General features: G+C 48.0%; 1 protein-coding gene across 1 annotated transcript in view; it reads right to left on the bottom strand.

The window, feature by feature from the left end:
* Positions 1-25537, bottom strand: part of EXD3 (exonuclease 3'-5' domain containing 3) — a 301394-nt gene that overhangs the window by 156392 nt on the left and 119465 nt on the right. Inside the window, 3 exon segments of the mRNA XM_032708164.1 lie at positions 3931-4094; positions 22720-22758; positions 25218-25291. Of these exon segments, the coding sequence (XP_032564055.1) occupies positions 3931-4094; positions 22720-22758; positions 25218-25291 (277 nt within the window).

Genomic DNA, 25537 nt, shown 5'->3' with positions numbered 1-25537 from the left:
TATCACACATTTCTGGATAGTCTCTTTCCCATAGAAACTTGAAATGGTTCATTATTTGAGAAACTATTTACTAACCTTGTGTTTGGGAGCCTGCATGACTAATTTTGTAGCAGAGCAGCTCTCCTTGCACAAACACTCTTTCCAGTGGGTTTGTGTGCATGGGGAAGTCAATATTTGTGTAAAATATTTAATGAAGGTGTGTAGGCTCAGGTCTCCAGGAATATTCTCACCTGCAGAGCTCAGGAGCCCCGTGTGGTGCGACCAGAGACAGATGATGTCATTTATATGCTGGTGCCACCTTGTTCTCTGCAGTGTGAACTCCCTCTCTGGGAACCTGTGGCTTTGTTGGCTCAATAAACAAGGCAGCCAGACTGTTTTATGGGGTTCCATGGCTCTGCTGACTTTATAGCAGCTACTATAGCAGGTATCATGACTGGATGAGTAAACTACAGCATAAAGAGTTTTATTCATCTGTCCCAACTCCTCATGCAGGACATGGAGCACATCCTCACTGCCTTGCCTTCCCTCCATCTGGCACAGCACAGGATTCCCACAGCACAGAGATGTAGTGATGAGTTTTATCTCTAGATGCACAGTCTGTGGCTCAGCCACACTCCTGTAACCCTTTGTGTTTTGAGGGCTTGTCCCTCATGCAAAAACCCCCTGGTTCCCAACTGGCAGCTGATGCAGCTTTAGAAGGGAGGAGGAGGAGGAGGAGGAGGAGAAGGAGGAGGAGGAGCAGGAGGGCAGCTCCAGCAGTGCATCAGAGCAAGGCAGGAGCATGTCCTAGACAGACAAGAGTTTCCTGCGCTCCAGAAAAACCATGGACCCTCTGGAGAAGTTGTTCTTTGCAGAGAGTGTTTCAATCTGTGTCGTGTTTCCTGAGGTGACATGGGGCCTGAACAAGAACCAGATCTGCACTAGGAGAAACAGTAGATCCACAAAGCCATGATCCATGAACGTGAACAGTTCAAGGCCACCTGTGAGACTTCCCCAAAATCATCAGCTTTAAAAAACAGTAATACACCGTGGTCTCATTCACCTTCAAGTTAGTCCAATCCATGCTCCAAAAATACCAATTTAGTTATGAAAGCATAAGCACCTCTTCATAGGAGACTGAAATAGGCTGTAATATTGAGGACAACAAATCTGATGATAAATCCATTAGAGCAGATAGTCCTGCTCAGTCTCAGGCTTGGTCTTCTTAAAATGGTCTCCTTATTCCACAGAGAGGTGCTGACATTAATCAGGCAGCCAGTGACAGATCCTAGCTGTTACTTGGAGTTCATAATTCGGACATATGACCCCAGGAGGAAAGTCCTGCTGTAAGAACAACAGGTAAAAGGACACTCCCAAATCACCTGCACACAACTGCACGTTTGCAGTGACAGAAGGAAGCCCCAGCCCACACAAGGTGACCGTGGGTGTGCAGACTCGTGCGCCACTCGTGCCAAGAGGGCCCTGCCTCTGCTTCTCATCACAAGCATGGTGCTGGAGTCCCCAGCTTGCTGCCCATGGAGTAGTGACCTTCGACTTTCTGATGGCTTTATTCCTCCCCAAACAGGCAATGTCTGAGGTCATCACAGCTCCTCCTTGACACACAGTTCATTACAACTCAGATCCACACTTGCATCACATACACTGAGAAGTTCAGCTCCATACGGGAAGTTACTCCCTCATATTAAAGGCTTCAAGGGCCATGTTTGCAGGTTGCTGAAGGTACGGGCTCTCAGCTTGCACAAAGTTGTCAATGGTTACCTCTTGGGAGTGGTCAGAATTTTTCCATAAACATTTCTCTAATCCCAGCTCCCTTCTGAACCAGAGACACCAATCTCCATGTCAAAAAAACCCAACATGTTTCACCAGTGAGGGTAAGAGAGAGATATGTGGAAGGTGGAGCCAAATCCAGTCAAGCATAACACCCTGGAATAAGGTGGCTGATGTGTTCAACAATCAAAGAGTTGTAAGGAACCTACTGCTTCCTCTTTTTGGTTTATGAAAAAAGCCTTGACTGTACCTGGAAACATGTTATTGCTCCTGGAATGACAGCAAAGCTCTGAGCTCTGCTGCACCACAACCACAGCCCACAGCTCCTGCATTTGCATCGAGCTCAGGGATAAGTCCTCTTCCCCGCACAGGAATCCAATTAGATGAATTCCTACACATGAATGAGCAGAGACCAGCAAGGTGGCTGGGTAATGACTCTGACCCCAAGGGCTGTGGTGGCCTGCAGCCTGGCAGGAGTTTGGCTCAGGAACAGTGTGGGCAGAGTTCTGGGCTGTGTGTTGATGGGCCTCATCCAGCCTGATGTTCTAGATCTCCTCTGCAGCCCTGGGTGAGATCCTAACAGGACCCTTGTGCAGTATCCACTGCCAGCTCTGCAGGTTCCTCCAGACTTTTAGTAGCCTGAATATCTGCAGGAGAAAAAAGGTTAAAAAAGGGTGGCAAACATGGCTGTCTCTGAAGAACTTGATTAAACACAGAATCAGAGAATCACAGACTGGTTTGGGTTGGAATGGACCTCAAACATCATCCAGCTTCACCATTGCCACAGACAGGGACACCTTCCACTAGATCAGGTTCCTCAGGGCCCCATCCAACCTGGTCTAGGATGGGGCAGCCACAGGTTCCCTGGGAACATCTCATGGATGCAGTCACTGAAACATGGCAGGTCCCACCAGTGCTCACCAGAGTGTAACAGCGAACTGGGGCTCAGCAAATTGTTTGCATTGAGTCACTTCTTCACACAGATCCTGTCCCTCCCTGTACAGCACAGCTGGGCAGCTGTTAAATGGGGATACTGCTGCCTGAAGAGGATGCTCTTGGGACATTTTCTCAGAGAGACACAGCACAGAATACTCAGAACCAGAACTTCAAAGCCCTGGTATTTCTCTAGATCCAGCTTGCCATGGGGATCAGACAGCTCCTGACACTTCAGGGGGTATATGGATGGGCCTTACTGAGTTTTGAGCCTCTTCTCAACTTGGCACAGCTTTGTCTACGCACAGTGTGGAACCTGCCACCCTCATCTCTCCATCCTTCCCCTCTGCTCCTTCTACACCAGCAGCTTTAAAGAGATCCTTGACTGGGGCTGTTTGCACAGTTCTGAGCACCTAAAATCAAGGAGTTGTAAGAATCCTTCTTAACGTAAGGATTTTTCAATTCTTTTGAGAATGGAGCTCCTGTTGGGGGAGAAAACTGTGGCTACTGCAGGTTCATCTGGTGCACACAACATGGGGGTCCCAAAGCAGGAGGGGAACATGGCACTGGGTTATTGGGATTACGGCAGAGGAAGAAAAGAGAACAGAGACTAATGAGGGGGCTAAAAGCTTCTTAAGCTCACTTATTCAATTAATGTGTCTCTTCTGGTATCTGACCCCAAATGTCAAAAATTCTCGATACTTCTTTGGATGGGGCCAACAGTACAGACTGGGAAAAAAACTGGCTTATGAGCTGTAAAAGAAGGAAGAAAATAAATACAATTAAAAAATCTAAGGAACTTTACAATTAGTTTCTTGCTCATAAGCCTCCTGAAAGGCATTAAACCAGGTTACAGTCCAGTGGGGGTGCAGAGCATATGGAAAACTTTGACAGATGTGTAATAACCTCATTAAAACAGATGTATATTCAGGTCCTAGTCACATGATTTCATGTTGATCTGGCAGAGGAAACTTAAGAACCCTCTGCAGCATGAAGCAACCTCACAGAGCTTCTGTGATAAACTCAGGATGAGTTTAAAATGCTCCTTTCACGGACATTTCCAGGCTTATGACAACCAAATGCAGTGTGTACAGGGCCACGATGGGATCTGAGTATATGGAGGAAGCCTTTGCAAAATTGTCTTCCCAAGGAAGCATTATGGCAGATGATTTTAAGCAAATAAATATAGTCTTTGTACGACAAGTAATGTACACTGAAAAGGGTCTTTACCTCTGTTGGGTGTGAAGCTCTGGCAGCTCCTCAGCCAGGCCGGGAGGCAGCACGTCCGCGGGCAGCCCCCAGTGCCGCGCCCACCGCGCCGCGCGCCCGGGGCAGTGCCGGAGCAGCAGCCGCACCAGGTGCCCTTGGAGACAGCGACTGTCCCCAGCTGTGCTCTGAGAGGGGAAGCAGAGGGAAGGAACACTGTCAGTGCAATTCCCATTATGGCTGTCTCTCCCCCCCTCTCTGGATGCAGTGTCCTGCGGGGGTCCTGGGCGAGGGCAGGGAGGAGCAGGAGCCACCCCACTGCCAGAGCAGGGCTCATCCCACCACAGGAGTGGTTTTCCAGTGAGTGCTGCACTTCTCTGCCAGGAGATGAAGAGCACACACTTGAACTGCGAGCTCGTTGGGATACTTGTGTCCCCTTGCCAGCATGGCTGTTTGTCCAGGGAAAGCCACTTTGCAGGTACATCACAGAGAAACAAGGCTACACCACCACCACTGAGCCTGACTGGTGACCTCTATATTATTTACTTAGACACTGATTATAATAAGCAAAATCAGAACCAGCCACTAACAAGAGAGCAAAGGTGTCTGCAATTAAACAGATAATTATGGAGGGGTAAGAGTTTAGACTGTTTTAATCCCATGTTGCACCTGTACATAGGTCCAAAGTGATGCTGTGACTTGACGGCCTGTGAGAGGCAATAGAATAATAGAATCACAGAATAGGCTGCATTGGCAGTGGCTTTTCAAGGTCATCTAGTCCAAACCCCCTGCCATGGGCAGGGGCACCTTCCACTAGACCAGAGCACTCAGAGCCCCATCCAGCCTGGCCTTGGACACTTCCACGAATGGGGCAGCCACAGCTTCTCTGGGCAACCTGTGCCAGGGCCTCAGTACCCTTGTTATAAAAAAGTTCATCCTTACGGATGGTTTAAAACCATCACCTCTTGTCCTGCTGCAACAGGCCCTGCTAAAAACTCTGTCCCCATCGTTCTTATAAGCCCTCTCTAAGTACTGAAAGGTCACACTGAGATATTCCTGGTGCCTTCCCTTCTCCAGGTAAATACCCCTGGCTCCCTCAGCCTGTCTCCAAAGCAGAGAGGCTCCAGGCCCTGGAGCATCTTCGTAGGATGGCTTAGCGTCTCTCAGGGCAGACAGTGGAGTGGGGCCTCATCCGTTCTTGGAAGTATTTGCACGGATAATTAGGATTGCCAGTGTCCCATGGGTGACAGGGAAGGCACATCAGCAAAGCTTTCCTGAGGCTCAGCTTTGGTGTTCACAGCCAGGGAAAGGCTGATGTCAGCCTACAGCTCCCCTGCACCCACTACTGCGAAACAGGGGCACCAGGTCCCTCCTCCGGGCAGGGTGGGGCCCAGGGGGAGAGTAGTGTCACCCTGCACTGGAAACAGGCTGCATGAAATGTGCTCTGAAAGTCCTCCTTCATCCCCACTGACAGTGAGAGGAACCCAGAGCAGTCTCTCCAGCTGGGATGAACCAGGGTTGGGTGAAGGAATTCCTCCCTTTGTGTCTGTTCGAGGCCTCCGGGGATGTGACAACTGGATCATTGCTCCAGCCACAGGGAGAAACACACTCTCAGGTGTCACTGTGTTTGCACCTGCAAACAGGGAGGGCGGTTTAGGACGTTCCCTGCTCCCATCTGTTCTTCTGGAGGAAGTGAATGTATGCCTGGGGGCACCAGCACAGACTCATGCTGCCAGTGGTTTAAGTCCAAATCCCAGCTGTGAGCCAGCGTGGCTGGAGCATGGCAGGCTGCCCACCCTGGCATGGGTGAGGGGCAGGGCAGGGACACAGGGACTGTGACAGCCCCCACGGTGACAGCTGGATGCACCAGAGCTCTTCTGACTTGTCCACCTCTTGGCAGGTGCAGTTGTAAGAGGAAATACAAACACAGTGACACCAACAGTCACAGCAGCTCCATGGGGGTGGGAGCACCCCTTGTCCCCCACATGTGCTTGCAAATATCCCAGAGCCATCACAGCTAGGTTGGCAACTTGCTCCTCTCTGATTTACTCATGCATCTGCCTTAGAAGTTAATATTGCCTACAAAACTGCTAAAACAAGCTGAAAATCTACACGGGGGCTCAGGACCTGTAGCTCTAGGACTGGATCCCTGCTGGCACTACCAACAAGTATTTTCAGAGGACTGAAATGCTCAGATCTGCACCGAAAGTCCATCCCCACCCTGCACATGTCGCTGCCATCTCCCCTTTGCTGCTCACCAGCAGTGCCCAAGGGTCTGAGCCTACTCCCAGGCACTGAGCCTGCTCACAGGGATGGCAGCACCTTGCTCCTTGTCCCCGGCATGTAGGGACACCTCCCAGCTGGGTGGGAGGCTGGGGCCATGGGGCCTCATTCCTCACATTCCTTCAGTAACTAAAAGGTGAGAAGTTGTCTTCAAAGCAGACACAGAGATCAGGAAACAGATCTACTGATGGCCCCAAGGTAAAAGGGAAGGGAAAAAGAAAGCCAAGAAGAAAAAAGGGAATGACCCCCCTCTGGAGGTGCAGGTGGGGGCAGAGGCTGTGGAGAACACTTTGGAGGAATCCGGAACCCCAGGTAGCACCAGGCTGCTCACAAAAACTGCTGCCTCAGCACTACATCTGCACCCCTGAGACTCTGCCAAATGCCAAACCACAGCTCTTCTTATGGATATGTGGAGGAATAGTTTTACTGCTGCTCCCAAGAGGCTGGGGCACAGCAGGAGCCAGGGACAGTGGGACGGGGGTTCAGCAGCTCACCAAGGGCTCAAGCACAGGAGGGAAGCTAGAGAAGGGGCAGGGCAGGAAAGGACAGGACAAGCTCTCCTGCTCACGCTTCTTGCCTTCTACATTTCCTCCTGAATTCTTCCCCTGGCCATACCAGTCCTGACTTTTGTGCATCTCTCCCATCTCCGCCTCCTGTGACTGAGCTCAGGCAAGCACTGAACACATGGAGAGGGGTTCAGTAACCCTTCCTGCCGTGTCTGCCAAGCCACTTCTCAGAGTCCTTCCAAAAAGAACATATTTTCTTATTAACATCACAGAGCAATTCCCTCTTCTTGCTTCCCCTGTGTCCATCCTATTGTCTTCCTGCCTTTTTTCTAAAACACAGACTCTTTGGGGTTGGAGCTCTCTTCAGCTCACCCCAAGTCAATTCTTAATAAATCTAATCATGGCAGCTTTATTTCTGGAAATAATGAGGTGCAGATTTTTTTTTTATTATTTTAATGATAACAGATTTTTTTTTCGACCACAAAAAACAACTCTGTAAAGAAGGTTAATCTCTCCAGAGATATCCCATCTTGCATTCTGAAACAGAAAATAGCTTTGTTTGTCTTTTTACTGAAAAAACCCCCAACATTGCTCTAAAGGGGAAAGGCTTCCACCGCAACAGCTCTGCAAGAGGCAAGAATGTGGAAAGTTTGGCCCCAGAAGATGTGGGCACAGATGCAGAGAGCAATGTTTCACCAGGGATGACATTTCATGTGCTTTGCTGTCAGTAAATGAACACTTCTCAAGAGGAAACTGGCACAGTGTTCTAATCAACATCAGCGACACCTCCGAGCAGGAAAAGATTCTATAGAACATGAGGCTTGTTTACATCCCTCTTGGAATTCTAGACATATCATACATTCTTTAATCCATAGGCACACACAGAAACCCCTGACACAACAATAACCCATGATTAAAGCTTTCCAAAGCAATGGCTGCAGATTTCCTACCCGTAAATCCTGTTCTCACTGCCAGGGCTTCACAAAGCTCACACCAACCACGCAGGGCAAGCTCAGGAATGTCCTGACCTTAACCCATTAACAATTCCTCCTTTGGTACCAAAAATTTTGAATCCAAATATTCAGTATCACCTTTAGAAGTCACCCTATCCAACCTTAGATTTCTTTATCTGTCTGTGTTAAGCTGTGTTTCACTCTGATCCAATTCTCCCTTTTCCCTCAACATCTTTTCCTGGAGAGGGGCATTATTCACACCACTGACACTGGCTATTTGCAGAGTCAGATTTTAATTTAACTTTTGAATGTCTTGGCCAATTTCCCCTGTTTTCAAGTGGTTCCAGAATCAACAAAAAACCCCCTCCTGCTAGTGTAGAGAAAATGTCAAGGAGAAGATTTTAGAGTCAGCAACTTTAAAAGGGGAAAAAGAAACCTGGACTTGTAATGGACAAAGCCCCTGTCAGCAGTGAAGGGCACAGACAGCACTGCTCAGTTCCCCGTGGTGCAGCAGGTACTGCACAGAGACCTGTGCTTGAAGATTCCCTAAGCATCCCACTGTGGTTCTGTCATTGCTACTTCGTTGTGTCTGTGCTCGTAACTGTTTTGAAGTTACCCTCATTTGTGCTGCATGGGGAGATGCTGCAGTGTCATTGGACATCAGATGTCATTGAAGGAAACTCCTTGATGCATGAGATGGGAATTGGTACCCTCAGCGTCAGCCTAGACCAGGCCACAGCCTGTTCCCAGAGAGGAGGGGGATTCTGGCTTCTGGAGATCCTGAACAGATCACAGAATCACAGAATGGTTTAGGTGGGAAGGGACCTTAAGGATCATCTCATTCCACCCCCTCCCATGTGCAGGGACATCTTCCACTAGCCCAGGTTGCTCCAAGCCCCATCCAACCTGGCCTTGGACACTTCCAGGAATGAGGCAGCCACAGCTTCTCTGTGCCAGGGCCTCACCCCCCTCACAGGGAAGAATTTCTCCTCAATATCCGATCTAATCCTGCCCTCCTTCAGCTTAAGGCCATCTCCCCTTGTCCTGTCACTGTCTTCCCATGGGATGTCCTTCTCCCTTCATCCTATAGGCCCCCTTTAAGTACCAAAAGGCCACAATAAAGCTTCCCCAGAGCCTTCTCTTCTTCAGGTGAACCCCCCTAGCTCTTCTAGCCTGGTTTCAGAGCAGAGCCTCCAGCCCTTGGAGCATCTCTGCGGCCTCCTCTGGACTTGTTCCAGCAGATCCACGCCTTTGCTGCTGAGGACCTCAGAGCCGGACACAGTGCTCTAGGTGGGGTCTCGCAAGGGCACAGTAGAGTGGCAAAACCCCCTCCCTTGGATACAAATGCCAATTTTACCCCCACTCCCTTCTGAGCTGAGTTTGCTGTGAAAGCAGAAGCCACTCACCCACAGCCACTGCCCACAGCCAAGAGCCTGAGAACACCCTGCTTTCTCACCACTTGAGCTGCTCTCTCACTCACAGGCACTGGCTACTCAGATGCACTAATTTATGAACTGAAGAAGAACAAAATAGCCTTCATTCATAACCCAGAAGACTGGCTTTCAGATAGCAATCAGTGCGTCACTGACAGAGCCACACTCCAGTGTTCTGGAGGCCATTACCACATCAATGCCTGGGAAGTGGGCTTTCTTCTCTCTTTCAACAAAGCTTTGACACTGTGGTTCCCTGAGGCATGTTCACACTACCTAGCTCCAGCTTTGTGAATCAGGAGACTCAACTTCCCGATGCAATCGCCTCTTCCTAAAGGCAATTCAGAGGAGTCTAACTTAGGATATCACCAGAAGGGATCAAGGCAAAGGCAACTGTTAAAGCCAACTTGCCCTTGTGCTGGGGCTCCTCACAGTGAGCTTGTTGTTCCTGGGCAACCTGGAGGAAGCTACTGGCATGTGGTGAGGAGCTGGGACACTGCTGCGGGACAGGATGCATCTGCAGCTCACACAACCTCGCCAAGGCAATGTCTGGTTCAGAAGTCCAGACACCATGGCCACATGGCAGTCAGAAGAATCAAACCATACAGCTTGTCTGCTTATCCCCCCAGGAGCTGGACTAGATGGGCTTTAAAGGTCCCTTCCAACTCAAACCATTCTGTGATTCCAGGAGATGGTCAGTGGGTTGGAGCACATGGTGTAGGAGTACAATGGAGAAGCTGAGGGAGGAGGGCTTGTTCAGCATGGGGAGGGCTCAGTGGGGGGATGTGGGGGAACACAATTGTCTCTTCAATTTTGTCATGGGAAATCATAGAGAAGATGGAGTCAGATCCTTCCAGGAATTCCAGCCAGGCCTAAAAGTAAAAAAAGGTGACAGTGAAAATGGCCAAACATTGCAACGGGCCCAGAGGGGCAGTGGAACCAGGCAGGGCTCAGCAACACCTAGTCCAACTAAGTTGGCCCTGCTTTGAGCAGGAGGGCAGAGATGAGCTCCCAGAGAAGAGCTAATTCCAAACTGAAATTAGGCTCTGATTGTGTGATTAGCAGGGCTGTGCATTCCCCAGACTCGTCTCCACACAGACAGGCGGCTTCTTGCAGCAACTGCTGCTTTCAAGTCCCAAGCACCTCCTGGGCGAAGAACACCCAAGATCTCATTTACCCAGAATACAGGATGGTCCTCATCATGCTCAACAATGCTACACAGAGATCCAAATACATTTCTTGCATTGGGATTCCTTCCAAATTTCTGTCAGGCAGCCCCTGAGGGAAGTAATTTATCTTCAACAGATGAAGTCATCACGTCTCCAAAATCTGCTCCTGCTGCCACAGATGTGAGCAGGTACAGAGCAGAAGGAAAGAACGAACACTGCTTTCAAAGGCAGATCTGAAGAGAGAGAATTTTCAAATAACACTGAGCAAGAGGTGGAGACATTTCCTTCAGCACAGTGTTTGACATCCTTCATATGCCTTCACCCAGCTCACAGAGCCACAGAACAGATGAACCATCTGCTGGCAGTGGCTCCACAGCACAGGACATGGACATTTCCCTCCACAGAGATGGAAGGCTCCACAGAGGATGTTTCACTGAAGTGAATCCAACATGATCATTCTCAGATTTCACTTTAGTAGTTGACCAGAACACAGATAGGAATGTGTCTTGGCTGGACAAAGCACAAGCCCGGACAGAAATGGAGGTTCCTAGAATCATAGAAAAATGGAATGTTCTGAGCTGGGAGGGACCCACAAGGACTATCCAGTCCAACCCCTGGCCCTGCACAGACACCCCAACAGTCCCACCCTGGCCCTTAGAGCTTTGTCCAAATGCTCCTTGAGCTCTGGCAGCCTTGGGGCCATGACCACTGCCCTGGGGAGCCTGGTCAGTGCCAACCACCCTCTGGGGGAGGAACCTTTCCCTGAGATCCAACCTAAACCTCTGCAATAGATATTTAACAGGTTTAAGAGTGAAGGAGCAGTGACATTGCTCCCATGTGCCCAAGGGACTGTCTGGCACTCGATCCCCCAGATGCCTCAGGACGAGGGAGGATTTGGTACAGAGGGCACCACGGTACATCTGTAAGATGGCAAAGCTCAGCCCTGACACTGGATCCCACTCCCCACTGGTATATAAACACAGCCTGAAAATGCCGTCCTAAAAAATCAGCTTTTACTGCCTGATTTGCCACTGCTGCTGCACCCACAGAACGTATTATCGAAGGGATCCTGTCCCTGTGCTCCTGTCACTGTGGACTTCAGACAGATGCCCCAGGAGGAAAGGTAGCCTGAGGCCGCGCTGGGACCAGTCAACCAGTGTCGCTTGTCCCTGGGGCCACTGATTAGTTCTTGGTCTTGTTCAGCGGTGTGGGCATAGTGACACTTTGGGAACTTTCCCAGTGGGAAGATCAGAACTTTTTGTTTTAACTCACAATTAACTCCTTATATCCCACAACTCCAGGTATGCTGATACACAAAATCACAGTGCATCCACCTGCAATACTTGTTCTCCCCTCCACTACCTGGCCAGGGAATGGCACAGGCGTAGCTCTGTAATGAGCTGTAGTGTCAGGTTGACCCCATTGAAATAGCCTTTATTTGGAGAGAGAAATAACTGCATGCCATCCATAAAAACCAATACTACAACTCCATAACACTCTAAGGTAACTTTAGCCTACTTCCTTTTCCAGATATAATCTTTTTCCTTCCCTTCAGTCTGTCCTGAGAGTCTGTTCTTCCCCTGAAATCCCTTTCTCACAACCACTGCAGAGGCACCTTCTGAATTCCAACCTAACCCTGGGGCCCCAGAGCTGATGAATATTATTCATCCCAGGGATCAGTAAAGGACCATGCACTTGGTCTGAATACATAAGCCACAGAGTTTTGATACGCTTCCAGACTTCTCACACCTCTCGGTCCCACGATGGCAGGCTGGAGATATTTTCTGGGAGCATTCCAGCACTTGGCAAAGACTGAAGATGAATGATGATGGGGAAATTGGCCAAACTCTTTCAGAGCAGAGTAGTGTGTTACTTATCACAGTAGATGCTTTGTCTAAGCCCAGTGACACAGTGCATTGAAGACAAACTGGCAACCCTTATCTCCCCACTGTATTTTGAAGTAGCATTTATCTACCCGCCTTTTGTCATCGTGTCACACACACACCAACAAAGTGTTGCTGTGGCCAATGGCAAATCCCGCTCTCCAGTTGGAGGGAGGGAAGGCTCCCATCATATACTGCACCCTGGGTGACCTGCACTGTTGCTGAGCCTCACTGAGCCTGGGCCTCATGTGACCCAAGATCATTGCCCTGGTCTCTCAAGCCTCAGAAGGTTTATACGATCAACCACAAATGTTCTACAAAAGTCACATCACAGAACTCTGGTTTGTATCCTGAAGCATGGAAGCCTTGATGAGGGAAATACTCTGCTAAGCTCTTGGTCTGCCTGAAGGATGACTATCCAACTTGAGTATTCCAAAATCCAACTGAGCAGAGGTGTGTGACATCCACTCGCTACAGGATCTGCCTGCAGGAAAAGCAAGGGATGCCTGGAGCCTGACCCCACTGCAGGGACAGGGACAGGGCACTGCAGCTCCACGTCACTGCAGGATTGCCAGAGCTGCAGTTGTGTAAAGGAATGAAACCACTGTCACTGTGTTTCCACTGCTGCTGGGAACTGAACTCACAGGATTACACCTCATCAGTTGTCGGGGTGTGCAGGAGCTGAAGCCACCCTGATGCCTTCCCAGTTGGTTTGGATAGTACTAATATTAACCCTAACGAGCTAAACCAGTAGGCAACTAACTCAACCAATCACTCCATTAAGAGTTCCCATACGCAGTGACATACATAATGAGAATCCATAAACTCCATCTTCCTTTCCAAAGAGACATGGAATTACAGCACATTTATTGCCCAGTGGGAATTCCTGCTCGGGTCCAACCTATGTCCGCTCCACAGACTTCACAGGACGAAGCACCTGCAAGATGGGAGAAGAGCCTCAGAAACGTGCTTCTTGTTCTCTCCTGACTCCATTCTCCCTGCTCAGGTCAAATTCCAAGTTATGATGCTGAGCAACAAAGCAGGAATCTCCTTTTACTTGGTCCTGGCTGTGGATTACTTTAACAGCTCTCTAGAGGGGTCCTCCTGGGCCAGGATGCAGGGAGTTGGAACTAGAAGATCTTTAAGGTCCCTTGAAAATCAAACTATTCCATGATTCTAGGACTCTACGGTCATGACTCTGCCACACATTCCTGATGTACAGCAATTCCCCTCAGATCTGCACTTTTCTTGTGGAAACAGATGTATCAAAGACTGGCTATCAAAGTGCTCCAGGTTCTCACTCGTATCCCTGCCTGAACTAAAAGCCCTGTAAGGTTTGAGGTGGAATAAACTTCGTATCTCCCATGTCAGCTGACAAAGAACAGAGGTCACAAGCTAATTTCTTTGCTTTCTTTATAACCCAGCCCTGGGGTTCACCGACATGACTTCTTAGGTCTCTTCTCTGCTGCTGCCTCACTTCCAGCAGGTTTGGAAGATGATTTTTTTCATGACCTGTCTGTGGAAGCCCTTCTCCAGACCAGGCTGAAACTCCGAGCAACGTTCCCCAAGGGCTTTGTCACTCATGGTCCCCAGCCTTCTGTGCCCTGTACTCACCCCTAGTGCTCTCCCTGGCTCCGCTCTGCTCATGGGTCTGCTCCAGCCCTGCTTCAGAACAGTGAGGAACTTGGGTTTAGGTTCTTTAAGAACATTCTGATGTGCCATTCCCAGCAGGGGCCACTTTTCTATTTAGGAAAGTCTTCAAAGTAAATAAGCAAAAATCCTGATGATGGAAGTACTTGCTCAGGAGCACAAACTCTTCCCATCATTAGTCTATGGAAATAGATGCCCACAGGACAAACATGGGTTACCACTGATTTCTATTCTACCATGCCCAAACCTCCCCGGCTCAGAGCCAAAGTAATAATCACTATCTGTGCAGGATCTTTCCCAAAAGCAAAGCTTGGCAGTAGATTTTTCTTTCGTTTAATCTCTTTTGGTACACTTCAGCTCCTGGTGGTTTTTGTTCTGGAGGAGAAATGCTTGAGAGGGTTGACTGAATGAACTCTGAAATTCACACCCTGGCAAATTGGACTGATTTCCTAAATCCATAATTACAACATTCCTCAGAGATATGCATTCTTTCAGAGTGAACAAGGGAAGATTAGTTTCCTGTTTCTTCCCATTTACATGACTTCTCTGTCAAGAGGAACTTTTTTTGTTTCCAAACAATCCTCTGTTTATGTGGTTCTCTTCTTGGCAGGGAACTGGGGAACTAATCTTGACTAAAAGTATAATACAGCCAAACTATCAATTGCCAACAGTCTGATTATCTGTGTGCAAGGCAGCTGATCTGCACAGGCTTTAGAATCCAATATCTATCAGTGGAGCACTCAGACAGGTACCGATCGATTACAGAGGGTTTAAATAATCTGGGATGATTATTGAATAACTGGATAATTTTATTGGGAGCTGGATAAGAAGGGCAGAGCAGGTCTGTGTGTGTGAATATGTACAAGGCTTAAAACTTTAGTAGCACTGGGCAAATGTAGCCCCTCCACCTGCACAGCCCCAAGCTCTCAGCAACTCCCACCACATGGTCTCATGCCACGGAGCTGCAGGTAAGAGTTGTCTCCCACTTGCAAACAGAACACATGCAGAGCCCTATTGTTTCTCAGTTTGTTTTTTTTTAAAATTAGTGAATCCATCCTCTCCTTCTGTGCTACACCAGGAAGCAGACAAGCTCTATGTCCCAGCCTCCCTTTTGCCTTTCCCTGTTTCTGCTGCAGAGGCCAATGTCAGTGCTCTTGACAGGGTTCCCTTTGTCCTAGAGCAAAAGGAACACGAGGATTCGCCTGTTTGAAGTGAGCCTGTCCTCATTTTTACCCTGTGGTATACAAACAGGAGCTGGGGATGTTCAGTCTGGAGAAGAGAAGGCTCTGGGGAGACCTTGTTGTGGCCTTTCAGTACTTGAAGGGGGTTTATAGAAAAGACAGACAGTGACTTTTTACAAGGGCAGACAGTGACAGGACAAGGGGGGATGCTTTTAAACTGATAGAAGGGAGAGTTAGATTAGATATTGGGAAGAAATTGCTCCCTGTGAAGGTGGTGAGGCCCTGTCACAGAGAAGCTGTGGCTGCCCCATCCCTGGAAGTGTCCAAGGCCAGGTTAGATGGGGCTTGGAGCAAGCTGGGATAGTCGAAGGTGTCACTGCCCATGGCATGACATGAGGTGAGCTTTAAGGTCCTTCCCAACCCTTCCAGCCCAAAGCAGTCTGGGATTATGTGACTCTAACCCTACCACTGCTGCAGTCTGGAGTCAGTAACAGGTATGCTGGGCACTGGTATATTGACTCCTGACATGGATTTTAAGGACCTGGTATGTTCTACACGTTCCTGTAAGGTTTTGGGTGATTGTCCTTCCTATATAGTTTCCTGCTCCCAAGATGCTTTTCCCATGTGGCAGAACTCAGCTTCCCCCAGCACACCCCAGTGGAGCCGAGCAGCTCGCTGATGCTCTTAACTCTTTAATCTAACACTGACCTCTCACCCTACAGCCATAAGCCAATTAGCTCTTTTTTATACCATACCAAATCTCTTTCTGATGAAGCTGTGCTTTTGAATGAATGCCTGCTAGGGACAGAAATGTAATTACAGTGCTTAGCAGCACACTGGCCCTGGCTGGTGGCAGGGGTTAAAGTCAGAATGCATCTCTAACATACCAAAACAATTTAAAGGAGATTTCTTTTTTTCTAGTGTGTTCTCTCCAGTTTCCTCTCTTCACTCTCCAGTACTTACTATGCCTGCACATAAAGACTATTCAGCCATCAATTTTAAAACTGAGATCCTGAGCTTTCCAAGGAATTCCTCAACAATCCCTCACTGAATCAGAATCACAGACACTTACCTCCCATCAAGCCCCAGAACTCAGCCCTGTGGAGCCACCATTCAGTAAATGGGGGTTGATTTTCTGAAGTTATTGAGCAAACAAATCTTCTATCACTCCAGAGAAATTTTAAGCTGACTTTTAAAGTTATTTTGGACATTTTTGACAATGACAATTTGTCTTAGCTTCTTTGCACCTACTGTAAAATTACACCAGAATTCATCAGTATCTTTGTGCTCAGCAATGGCTGGATTTGTTATAAACAGAACTACCATAATTACCATTGGACACTCCAGTCCTCCAGCTCTTACAGAAAATTAACCCAGTCCAGGCCACGCAGGAGGTACCTGGAGGTATTTACATTAACTGTATGTGATAGACTCTTCTTTAGGCAGGAAGGCACAGAACACCCCGCATATTTGGCTTTTCCCATGTATTCTCCCACAGCAGCTGTGGGTTTGTTTAATGATAAGTTCCCATTTCTTTTAGCCCAACAGTGCTGACTTTATTAGGACAGGTGCACATCTTCCTGCTCTCCATCCCCAGAGCAGAACAGAGCTACAGAACTGAATCACAGAATCATAGAATCACAGAATATCCTGGACTGGAAGGGAACCACAAGGATCATTGGGTTTAAATTCTGGAATTACAGGACGCTGTTCCTGAGACAGTCACAGATGTGCCTGTTCCCTGCATCAGCACCATCAGTCAGTCCTTCTGCTTTGCAGTAACTGGTGTTCTTCCAGCTGTCAAGAAATATATCACCCCATTGCCAAACTGAACTGCAAAATAGAAAGAAATCTATACTTTGCCTCCTACTTTAATTGTCCATTTTACCCATGGTTTTATTAAACCTTGGAACAATATACTTTTACATCATGTTGTAGCTCTATGTTCTCCCCAGAGACCTTCAAAAGGAATAGTGAATCCAAAGAAAATGGCACAGGGCAAAAGCAGAGGGATTGTCCAAACACTGTCACCCCTCTGAGCTCCTGTCAGTCCCTGAACAGGGGACAGAACGCAAGGAGAGGGATGGAAGGAGAAATGGGAGCAACCAGTGGACACTGGGGGAAGCAAGGCTGCCAGTTCTCTCCTGAAACCAAGCCATTACCCTAATCCTGACTGCCCAAGACAGACAGCAGACCTTAAAACTGTCACTACTCAGGTCTAGACACCAGCTACTCTGCAAGACGGAAACGGAAAAGAAAAACCAAATCTCCTTTTTTAAACAGGATCTGTTAGGAAGCTGCTTAAAGCTGTGGAAAGATAAATGAAGTTCTTTAAGATGGTTTAACAGGCAGACTGCAGGCAAAACCAGACCAGGAGCAGCTCCTACATATTCATACATACCCCCATACTGGGAGCTACTGGGCTCCAGTGGCCCAGCACCTCAAAAAAAAAGCACCATGAGCAGAAACACTGGTGGAACCATGAAAATTTATTTCAGTTGATGATTCCTCCCTGAGATTTTTAAGGCCAGAAGGAACAAAACTAATCACCCACTGGTTCTAATTTCCTGCTAAAAAAGAGCCCAGAAGTACTAACAGGGGACTCCACACGTCGGCTGGTTAAACTAGTTTAGATTTCCACCTTCCAGGAAAACAGGCAGTCTAGATTTGATGTTTGAGTGATGAAATCCATCCCATCCCTGAATAAAGACTTCACTCAAACACAGAGGGGAAGATAATTTGACACATAGTCTTATACCAAGAGACAAGTTGCTCCTTAACCACCTCCCGAGCATCATTCCCATTTGCATTGCACAGATTGCTTCATTCCCTGTGGATATTCAGTTCCTCACACCATGGGGATGCTGCCGATCTCAAAACAATCTTGAGTCAATTGAAAAGTTTCCCTAAACCTTTGGAAAAATAATTACATTCTGCCCTTTAAATTCCCCTTAAAAATACTCTCCCTGAGTGTAACAGCTATTGCATTTTATTCCAGAGGTAGTTGTGTTTCAATTGAGGTCAAAATGGTCCTGTACAGAAAGGATCTTGCCATCAGCCACAGCCATTTATAAATTAATTGGTTAAATAAGTAAGATTACATCAACTCCTTGCTGCAGTGTAAGGTAATTTACACCTATTAAAAAGCAGGAATTGTCCAAGTTTTTCCAATTTATTGCACAGAAAGGAGGACACTTTAACCTTCTGCCTTCTATTGGGGGAGATTTCAGAATATTGTCTGTGAGCAGCAGAACAACCCTGGAACTGCAGTGGAACTGGATCTATAGATTTCCTAGGAATTACCAGCATCTCACCCCTGGTCACCCAGAGAATGAGCTGGCACAGTGCTTGATTTCCATGGTCAGAAATTTTAAAATAAGTAAGTTATCTCACTGACCCAGCTGGAGGAGGAGAGAGATCAGCTGCAGGCTCTCCCCACGTTGAACAGGGGAACAGCTGGCTCCAGGATTCATCTCAGCATTCCCATGGAAGTCCAGAGCAGGCTGAAGAGCTGCAAAACAGGGGCCTGAGGGAAAACAAGGGCCACTTTTCTGAGTGGTGTATCCCTGTATCCCCATCCCCTTCTCTCAAACCCCACAGGCCAAAGTGAAGGCCACAGTGGTTCCACCCAGTACAGAATCAGAGAATCATGGAATCGTCAAGGTTGGAAAAGACATTTAAGATCATCCAGTCCAACCGTCAACCAGCACCATGTTCACCACTAAACCATGTCCTCAACTGCCACATTCACACATTTTTTGAACACCTCCAGGGATGGTGACTCCACACTGCCCTGGGCAGCTGTGCCAAAGCTTTACAACTCTTTCTGTGAAAAATTTTTTTCTAATGCTAGACCTTCCCTGGTGCAACTTGAGGCTGTTTCCCCTCATCCCATGCAAGAGGGCGGGCTGGTGGGCCCCTGCTCCCAAGGAGCACCCAAGGAACACATGACACCTCTACAAACAGCAGCGTTTTTCTGAGCAACAGTTTTGGAAGGGTTTAAGATTTTGATATTTGAGAAGCTAAGGGACAGTTTCCCTGTGCAGACTTCAGCACAGAATTGTTTGGGATTTAGCAGCAAAAGGCCCTTTGGCTCAAGGTCAGTAAAAATGAAAATTCCATTACTAACCATTCCCTTTCTCCAACCTCACAGTTATTATGACACTGGCAGTCCCAAATGAATCAATGTGTTTTATCCCTGTCCAATACTGATTCCAGTCAGTGCCCCAAACTAGAGCTGCGCAGTGTCACCCTGTTCTGCTCCACGGAAGAAGGAGTTTCATAGCAGGAAGGCCAAAAAAGCACACAGACTTCTGGCATATTTGAGACAACACTTTAAACTGATTTGGCACTGATCAGCCCAGCTGAGTCTAGAAGGGCCCGGTTACAAGATCCCCCTGAAACACTGGTGAGAACAGGGCACACTGAGAGTGGGGCAGCAGAACACCAGACCCTCCCACTCCCAGTCCTCCGGTAAACTGGGAGAATTTCAGGTCCCCAGAAGTGTCTGGTGCTATTTGAGACATCCTGGGGCTCCAGGTGCCACCTGAGACAGGAGTGCACCTCAGCAGGGCCCATATCATGTTGCCAACCTCACACAAGTATCTCAGACACAATCTGACACCTAAACACCAGCAGAGGTGACATCTCTCATCAGTCACTTCCCTACTGTGCTCCTCACCAATATCACAGTTCTGTGTGTGTTCACTTTTTGAAATCTTGGCAGATCCTGAGCCTCCTGTCTGCACAAATGATTGGCATGGGAGGTTTTCCCACACTCCACCATCAACAGAAAGCCTTTCACCTCACACACCAAAGCACATCTAGAAGTTAGAATCAGAGAATCATGGAATCTCCCGAGCTGGAAAAGACCCACAAGGATCATCATGTCAAATCCCTGGCCCTGCACAGACACCCCAACAATCCCATTGCTTTGCCGGTGCCAAAAATGCCTTCTGTGGTTTTTAGTCTCAAAGTGATTTTGTCCTGCAGAATTTCCAGGGGAACATCAGTATTCCACAGCCCCTCCTGCCACTGGCCACATGCTCTCTGCAGTCACTGGAGAGACGACCCTGAACACCTCTGAGCAGAGTCTCAGACTGGCTGTTCTGTGCTTGCTTTGCCCAATTTTACTCTCTTTTTGCAGCTGATGAAGCCATGAACAACACGAAGTATGTGAAAATGGAAGCAGAACGGGCACACAGAAAGCAGACAGGAGCCTCATGCCCTGCCTCTTTTTCCCTGCCTATCTACCACCACTATCCTACACACCTTCCCCTCTGCTTGTGAAGACAGGCACTCCCGTGTGTTTCCAGCAGCCCAGAATCAGTCAGGCAAGGGAATGAAGAGCTGGCACTGGGCACAGAGAGTCTCTTCCCTCCCTCTGCCCTCCAGGCACCTCCACTTGGAGAAGATGCTACAAGTGGCAGCTCTCCTGGCTCACCAGGTTTGCAGTAGGCAGTGGGGATGAGGGTAGCTTCCCTATGGTATGAAGAGGTTTTGATCCCTCTCCTTCCCCTTCTGCCTCCTCTGCCATCCCTGCCTGGACACCAGCTCAGGTACTGGGCACTGGCAGGCAGAGGGGGCAAAAACAGTTTGCTACAAGGCTGGAAACAAGTTCTGTTGGCCCCACAATTAACTCCTGAGTTTCTGCCTTTTGTAGGAGCAGTCAGGATCACACCTTGGATTCGTCCCACAGGAAAAACGCGTACTTGCAATGCTCAGGGTGAACAAAAAGAAATCCCAACCCTGAAATGTCTCTGGCCTGCCATGGTGAGTGTGTCATGGCCAGCAGAGACAGACCTGTTTTCATCAGGGCTCCTGAGATCTGTGTAATTCACCTGATATCTCTATAATTCCTGATATTATATAACCACAAGGGCTCCTGATAGGTCCTTTGTTATGGTTGCAGCACAGAATTAAACGAAAATGAGCTTTAATCCCATCAATATCTCTTTGAATTTCAAATTAAAAAACGTATCCAAAAATTATCCATTAATTTTGAGAGTTTGTCGTTGTGGAGTCTTTTGGGTGTTCTGGTTCCCATTCCCCCAGGTGACCAGAGGTCACACTGAGTCCCATCCTCTGCCTCCTGTCTTTAATAGTGCCTGGACAGGCAGAGCTTGGGAGATCCAAACTGTCTCTGAGCCTCAACTAAACACAGGGTTGGGACACACAACACAAACAACGGCTTTCCTCAGCTCCACAAGGAACTCAGCAAATTTTTTTGATCAAAACATGTCAAGTCACGGGTTAAGCTGTTGCCCAGAAAAGCTGTGGCTGCCCCATCCCTGGAAGTGTCCAAGGCCAGGCTGGATGGGGCTTGGAGCAACCTGGGCTAGTGGAAGGTGTCCCTGCCCATGGCAGGGGGTGGAACTGGATGAGCTTTTAAGGTACCTCCCAACCCAAACCAGTCTGTGATCCTGATTCTATGAAACACTGAGCGAATGTTGAGTCATTCCCCCCTGTAAAGCCCAATCTTTCAAAACCTATAAAGTCCCAGACAACCTTAGTTCTTGCACGGAAAAGCAAAACTTGCTCTGAGATCTCTCCTTTGTTCCCTCCTTTCCCTGTCAGCAGCAGCAGCAGCAGCAGCAGCAGCAGCCACCTGCCCAGGTGATGGTTTCAGTTCCCTCCAGATGCACAGGCACAGATTCCAATCACTTTCAAGTGATGCCAAAGCAGATCTCTGATAACTCGGAGTCAGGCTGATAACAGGCAAGTTCCAGCACTGCTCAGCTCATAATTACATAGCTGTGAAAAACAGATCAGTTGGCAACACACAGGAAATACAAAGATTGGAATCCTTTGGGAGAGTAAAGACAACCCTTTGCCACAGTCCATCATGCTCTGTGCTCTCTAGGGAGGTGGCTTTACCAGGCACCACACATGCACTTACTTCCCAGGGAGTATCCTGAGCCTCCTGCCTGCACAAGTGATTGGCATGGGAGGTGTCCCCACATTCCACCATCAACAGAAAGCCTTTCACCTCACACACCAAAGCACATCCAGAAGTTAGAATCAGAGAATCATGGAATCTCCTGAGCTGAAGGAGACCCACAAGGGTCATTGTGTCCAACGCCTGGCCCTGCACAGACACCCCAACAATCCCATCGCTTTGCTGGTGTGTCCAAACAGTGCCAGAGACCTCAAATCCCTGAGATCATCAGTCACCAGGCTGGCTGTTACCACTGGGAGCCCGTGCTGACCCTTCAAGTGGATTTTCAGAAATCCCCAATGGCTGCAGAACTCAACTGAGAGGAGTTACAGAACAGGAGCAAACACCATAAGGCTGCAATTCCACAGGGATACCATGGACACATAAATAACCACTAATGGTTCACTGATGGAAAGTAAAAGAATGTACTCAATACATTCAGATCATAGAATCGCAGAACCATTGAGTGTCCCGAGTTGGAAGGGACCCACAAGGATCTTCGAGTCCAACTCCTGGCCCTGCACTGGCCACCCCAACAATCCCTCCATGTGCCTGAGTGTTGTCCAAACATTCTAGTTTGGCTCCAGCCAAAACTCCAGTCAAATGAGAGCATTTTCAAAGACATAACAGGAATTAAAATATAAATGTTCTCCTTTGTCCTTCCCTGCATGTACAGTTTTGCTGTACGCTTTCAAAGGGATGAGAAAGGGCAGAACTGTAATAGCAGGAGTACAGTATCCACAACTGGATACTCTGAACAGTTTAAAACAATCTCCAAGCAAATAACCCTGAGAAAACGGGAGAGGGAAATCCATACTCACCTGAACGTGATCTGCCCAGTTCTCCTCAGTCATAGTTTTCTGAAAAGACAAAATTACTCCTGAGACATTTCAGAAAAGGCAGGATGTTCCACACAGCAAACTAGAAAGGAACACCACATGGTACCCACTGGCATCACCTGTGGTCAAGGAACGCACTCTGGAGCACACGGGACAGCTCAGCTGTCAGGGCACAGCAGAACAACACAGCTTGGACAAAGTAACTCAGAGAACTGTTACATGACAGCACGTAGGATATAAAAATTCATGTGCAATGTGTCCTCAGACTGTTCAGCTCTCCAGCCAGCCCATGGAGAGCCATCCCATGGGCTCCAGGAAAAGGAGACATCTCAGAGATCCTCTGCAAGGCTGAGCATTCAGAATATTAAAATACAAACTTTTCTCAACAGCCAAGTCATCAAAAATCCTCTGGAATCATGAGGTCTGGGAAAGGAAACTGATAAGTTAATATTCTCATTCTAATGTAGTTCAGAGCCAAACCTGGGGAGAAACTTGGGATTGGATCTACTCTCCACTCTGCCAAGAGCAGAGGCTGCATGAGACTGACCATGAGCCTCAGCCTTGGTGCTGGCAGAGGAACAGGGATTGCTAGTGCCACTTTTATGGAAAGGTACAAGAGCAAACACGGAGTAAGAGCCTCAAAGAAAACAGCTCTGAGATACACAAGCATGTAATTTAAATACTAGTGAGATAAAGGGGCCATTTAGCCAGAGCTCAGACACAGCTGAGAATGGTAAACAGAGAGCACCAAAGAGCTCTGAGAAGAAGGGACTGTGTCCAGAAACAGCTGCCAAATGTACCTTAATGGAAGTAACTGGCCAGCTTGAATATTTTAAATCAAGCAAATGCTCCAAAACAAAGGAAATGGAAGGCCAAAGAGAGCAGAACCCCAGACCACGAATCCATTCCACTCTGCTAAATAAACACACCTGGATAAATGCTCTCTGCTCGCTCGCAGTGGATGACCAAGCTTGTTCCAGTGATGTCATCTGCACTAAAGATCTGAGATGCAGGAGGGTGGAATGCCCACTCCTCCCCAGCTCTCCTGGCAGTGGGGCTGGCAGGCAGCAAAGACAGCTCAGAGCCTTCACTGATGGCTCGGGAGGTCTTGGGAGCAGAACCTGCTGTGCCAGAACGGTGTCATCAGATCAGCACCATTCAACCCCATCCTCATGTTCAAAGTACTGGGGCTGGGGGGTCAGAAGATATGCCTGGATCTGCCTGTTGCTGTCAGAGCAAAAAGGAATCCTCTTCTGAACACAGAACAGGCACTTCAGAGGAGGTGGCTCATTCCCTGAACGCTGGCTCTCTGGAGACTGGATCAATAGTCCTGTAGGAACATCTGAGAAACCTGCTGGGCTCAGATTCTGCTAAAAACCTCCTGTATCTACAAGGAGAAAATCTTTTATGAACTGCAGATGAAAACCTGCTCCAAGCTTGGCAAATACAGCTTGGGAATTCGAAATTCAAGAAATGGAAACATTTCACTGTGATATTCAGTCTCTTGTGGTCCTTGTCCTTCACGGTTCAATGGATACACCTGGATACAAGTGCGAGCTGTTTTTTACAGAAGAGGCAGAAAAAAATAAATCTGACTCTCAACTCGTATGATCTGTCCCCAAGCATAGGGTCGTGCTGAAAGCCAGACCATCAGGAGAAGCACCAAACCCACCCTGTTAAGGAGATAAATGTGTTCCCAGTACAGGACCTCAGGAGCATCCAAAGGGCAGTGACTTGGCTGAGCGCACTCATGAGCGGGGAGGAGAAACCACACTCAAGTCATTCTGCAGACAGCCAACCTCTAAGCTGCCTCCTAGAAAACTGCTTCTCAGAAAGAATTAGCGGCATTTTCTTATTCCTCCAACCCTTCAGTGCCAGCACAAGTACCAGTGGATTTGGAAAGAGAATTTGGAGGCTGGACAGAAGTAAAGTTTGTTCAAAGAGTGGTTCAGGAGCTGAAAATAGGACCATTTTGTTCCACAGTAACAAGGTTGGCAGCACAAAAACGCTCCTGTGGCAGGTTTGGGCCATACCTGTCCCAGCCAGGCCACAAGCACCAAAGCAAATTGCCTACAGAGCACCCAGACATGAGGAATGTCTAGAACCTAGTGTTCTTAAAACCCCACACAAATGCCCCAAAAACTCTTTATCCAGTATGTTCCTGCTTATTTGAGATGGTTGAAGGAATCTGAACGCTGGAGAGCTGATCCTGACCCAGAGCACTGAGGGAGCTGAGGGGAAGAAGCTCCAGCCCTCAGCAGTCAGGACACCCAGGCATTGGAACACGAATGGACACACAAACTATTCACTCACAGAACAGACTGATCCAATGGCAGATCCAAGGCATCTTCATATCATAATACTCACACCAAAAACTTGCTCATACACTATTGATACATTTCAATTATCTCAATTGTGTTATTCAAAATGCAAATGGAATGAAAATCCTCATTCACTCCCCCACACAACACAGCACATACCTCAACAAATCTCTTGTAAAAGAGGTAGTTCAGGGTTCTCAAGTGCCGCTGATTTACGACATTAGGGCAGAGGGCTGAAAGAAGGAAAAAGACATTTAAGTACCCAACATCGCCAAATTTCCTGGAAGTTTTATTGTCTAGACATGACACTTTTCCTTCCCCAATGTCAGACTGGGGTTGGGGAAGGCAGGATGCCCTCACACTTGGAACAGTGAGGGACAGAGTAGAACATTGTCAGCTTATCTCAACTATAAACTGTTATTTACACTTTCAACTGTGATTAGCAATGCTAATCCTTGGGTCTGATATCTCTGGTTCCA

Source organism: Chiroxiphia lanceolata, chromosome 21 (assembly GCF_009829145.1).
Source record: "Chiroxiphia lanceolata isolate bChiLan1 chromosome 21, bChiLan1.pri, whole genome shotgun sequence".
NCBI classification, from domain to species: Eukaryota; Metazoa; Chordata; class Aves; order Passeriformes; family Pipridae; genus Chiroxiphia; species Chiroxiphia lanceolata.
Note: the sequence above shows the minus strand (reverse complement) of the source record. Positions and strands in the feature narration are given on the sequence as shown.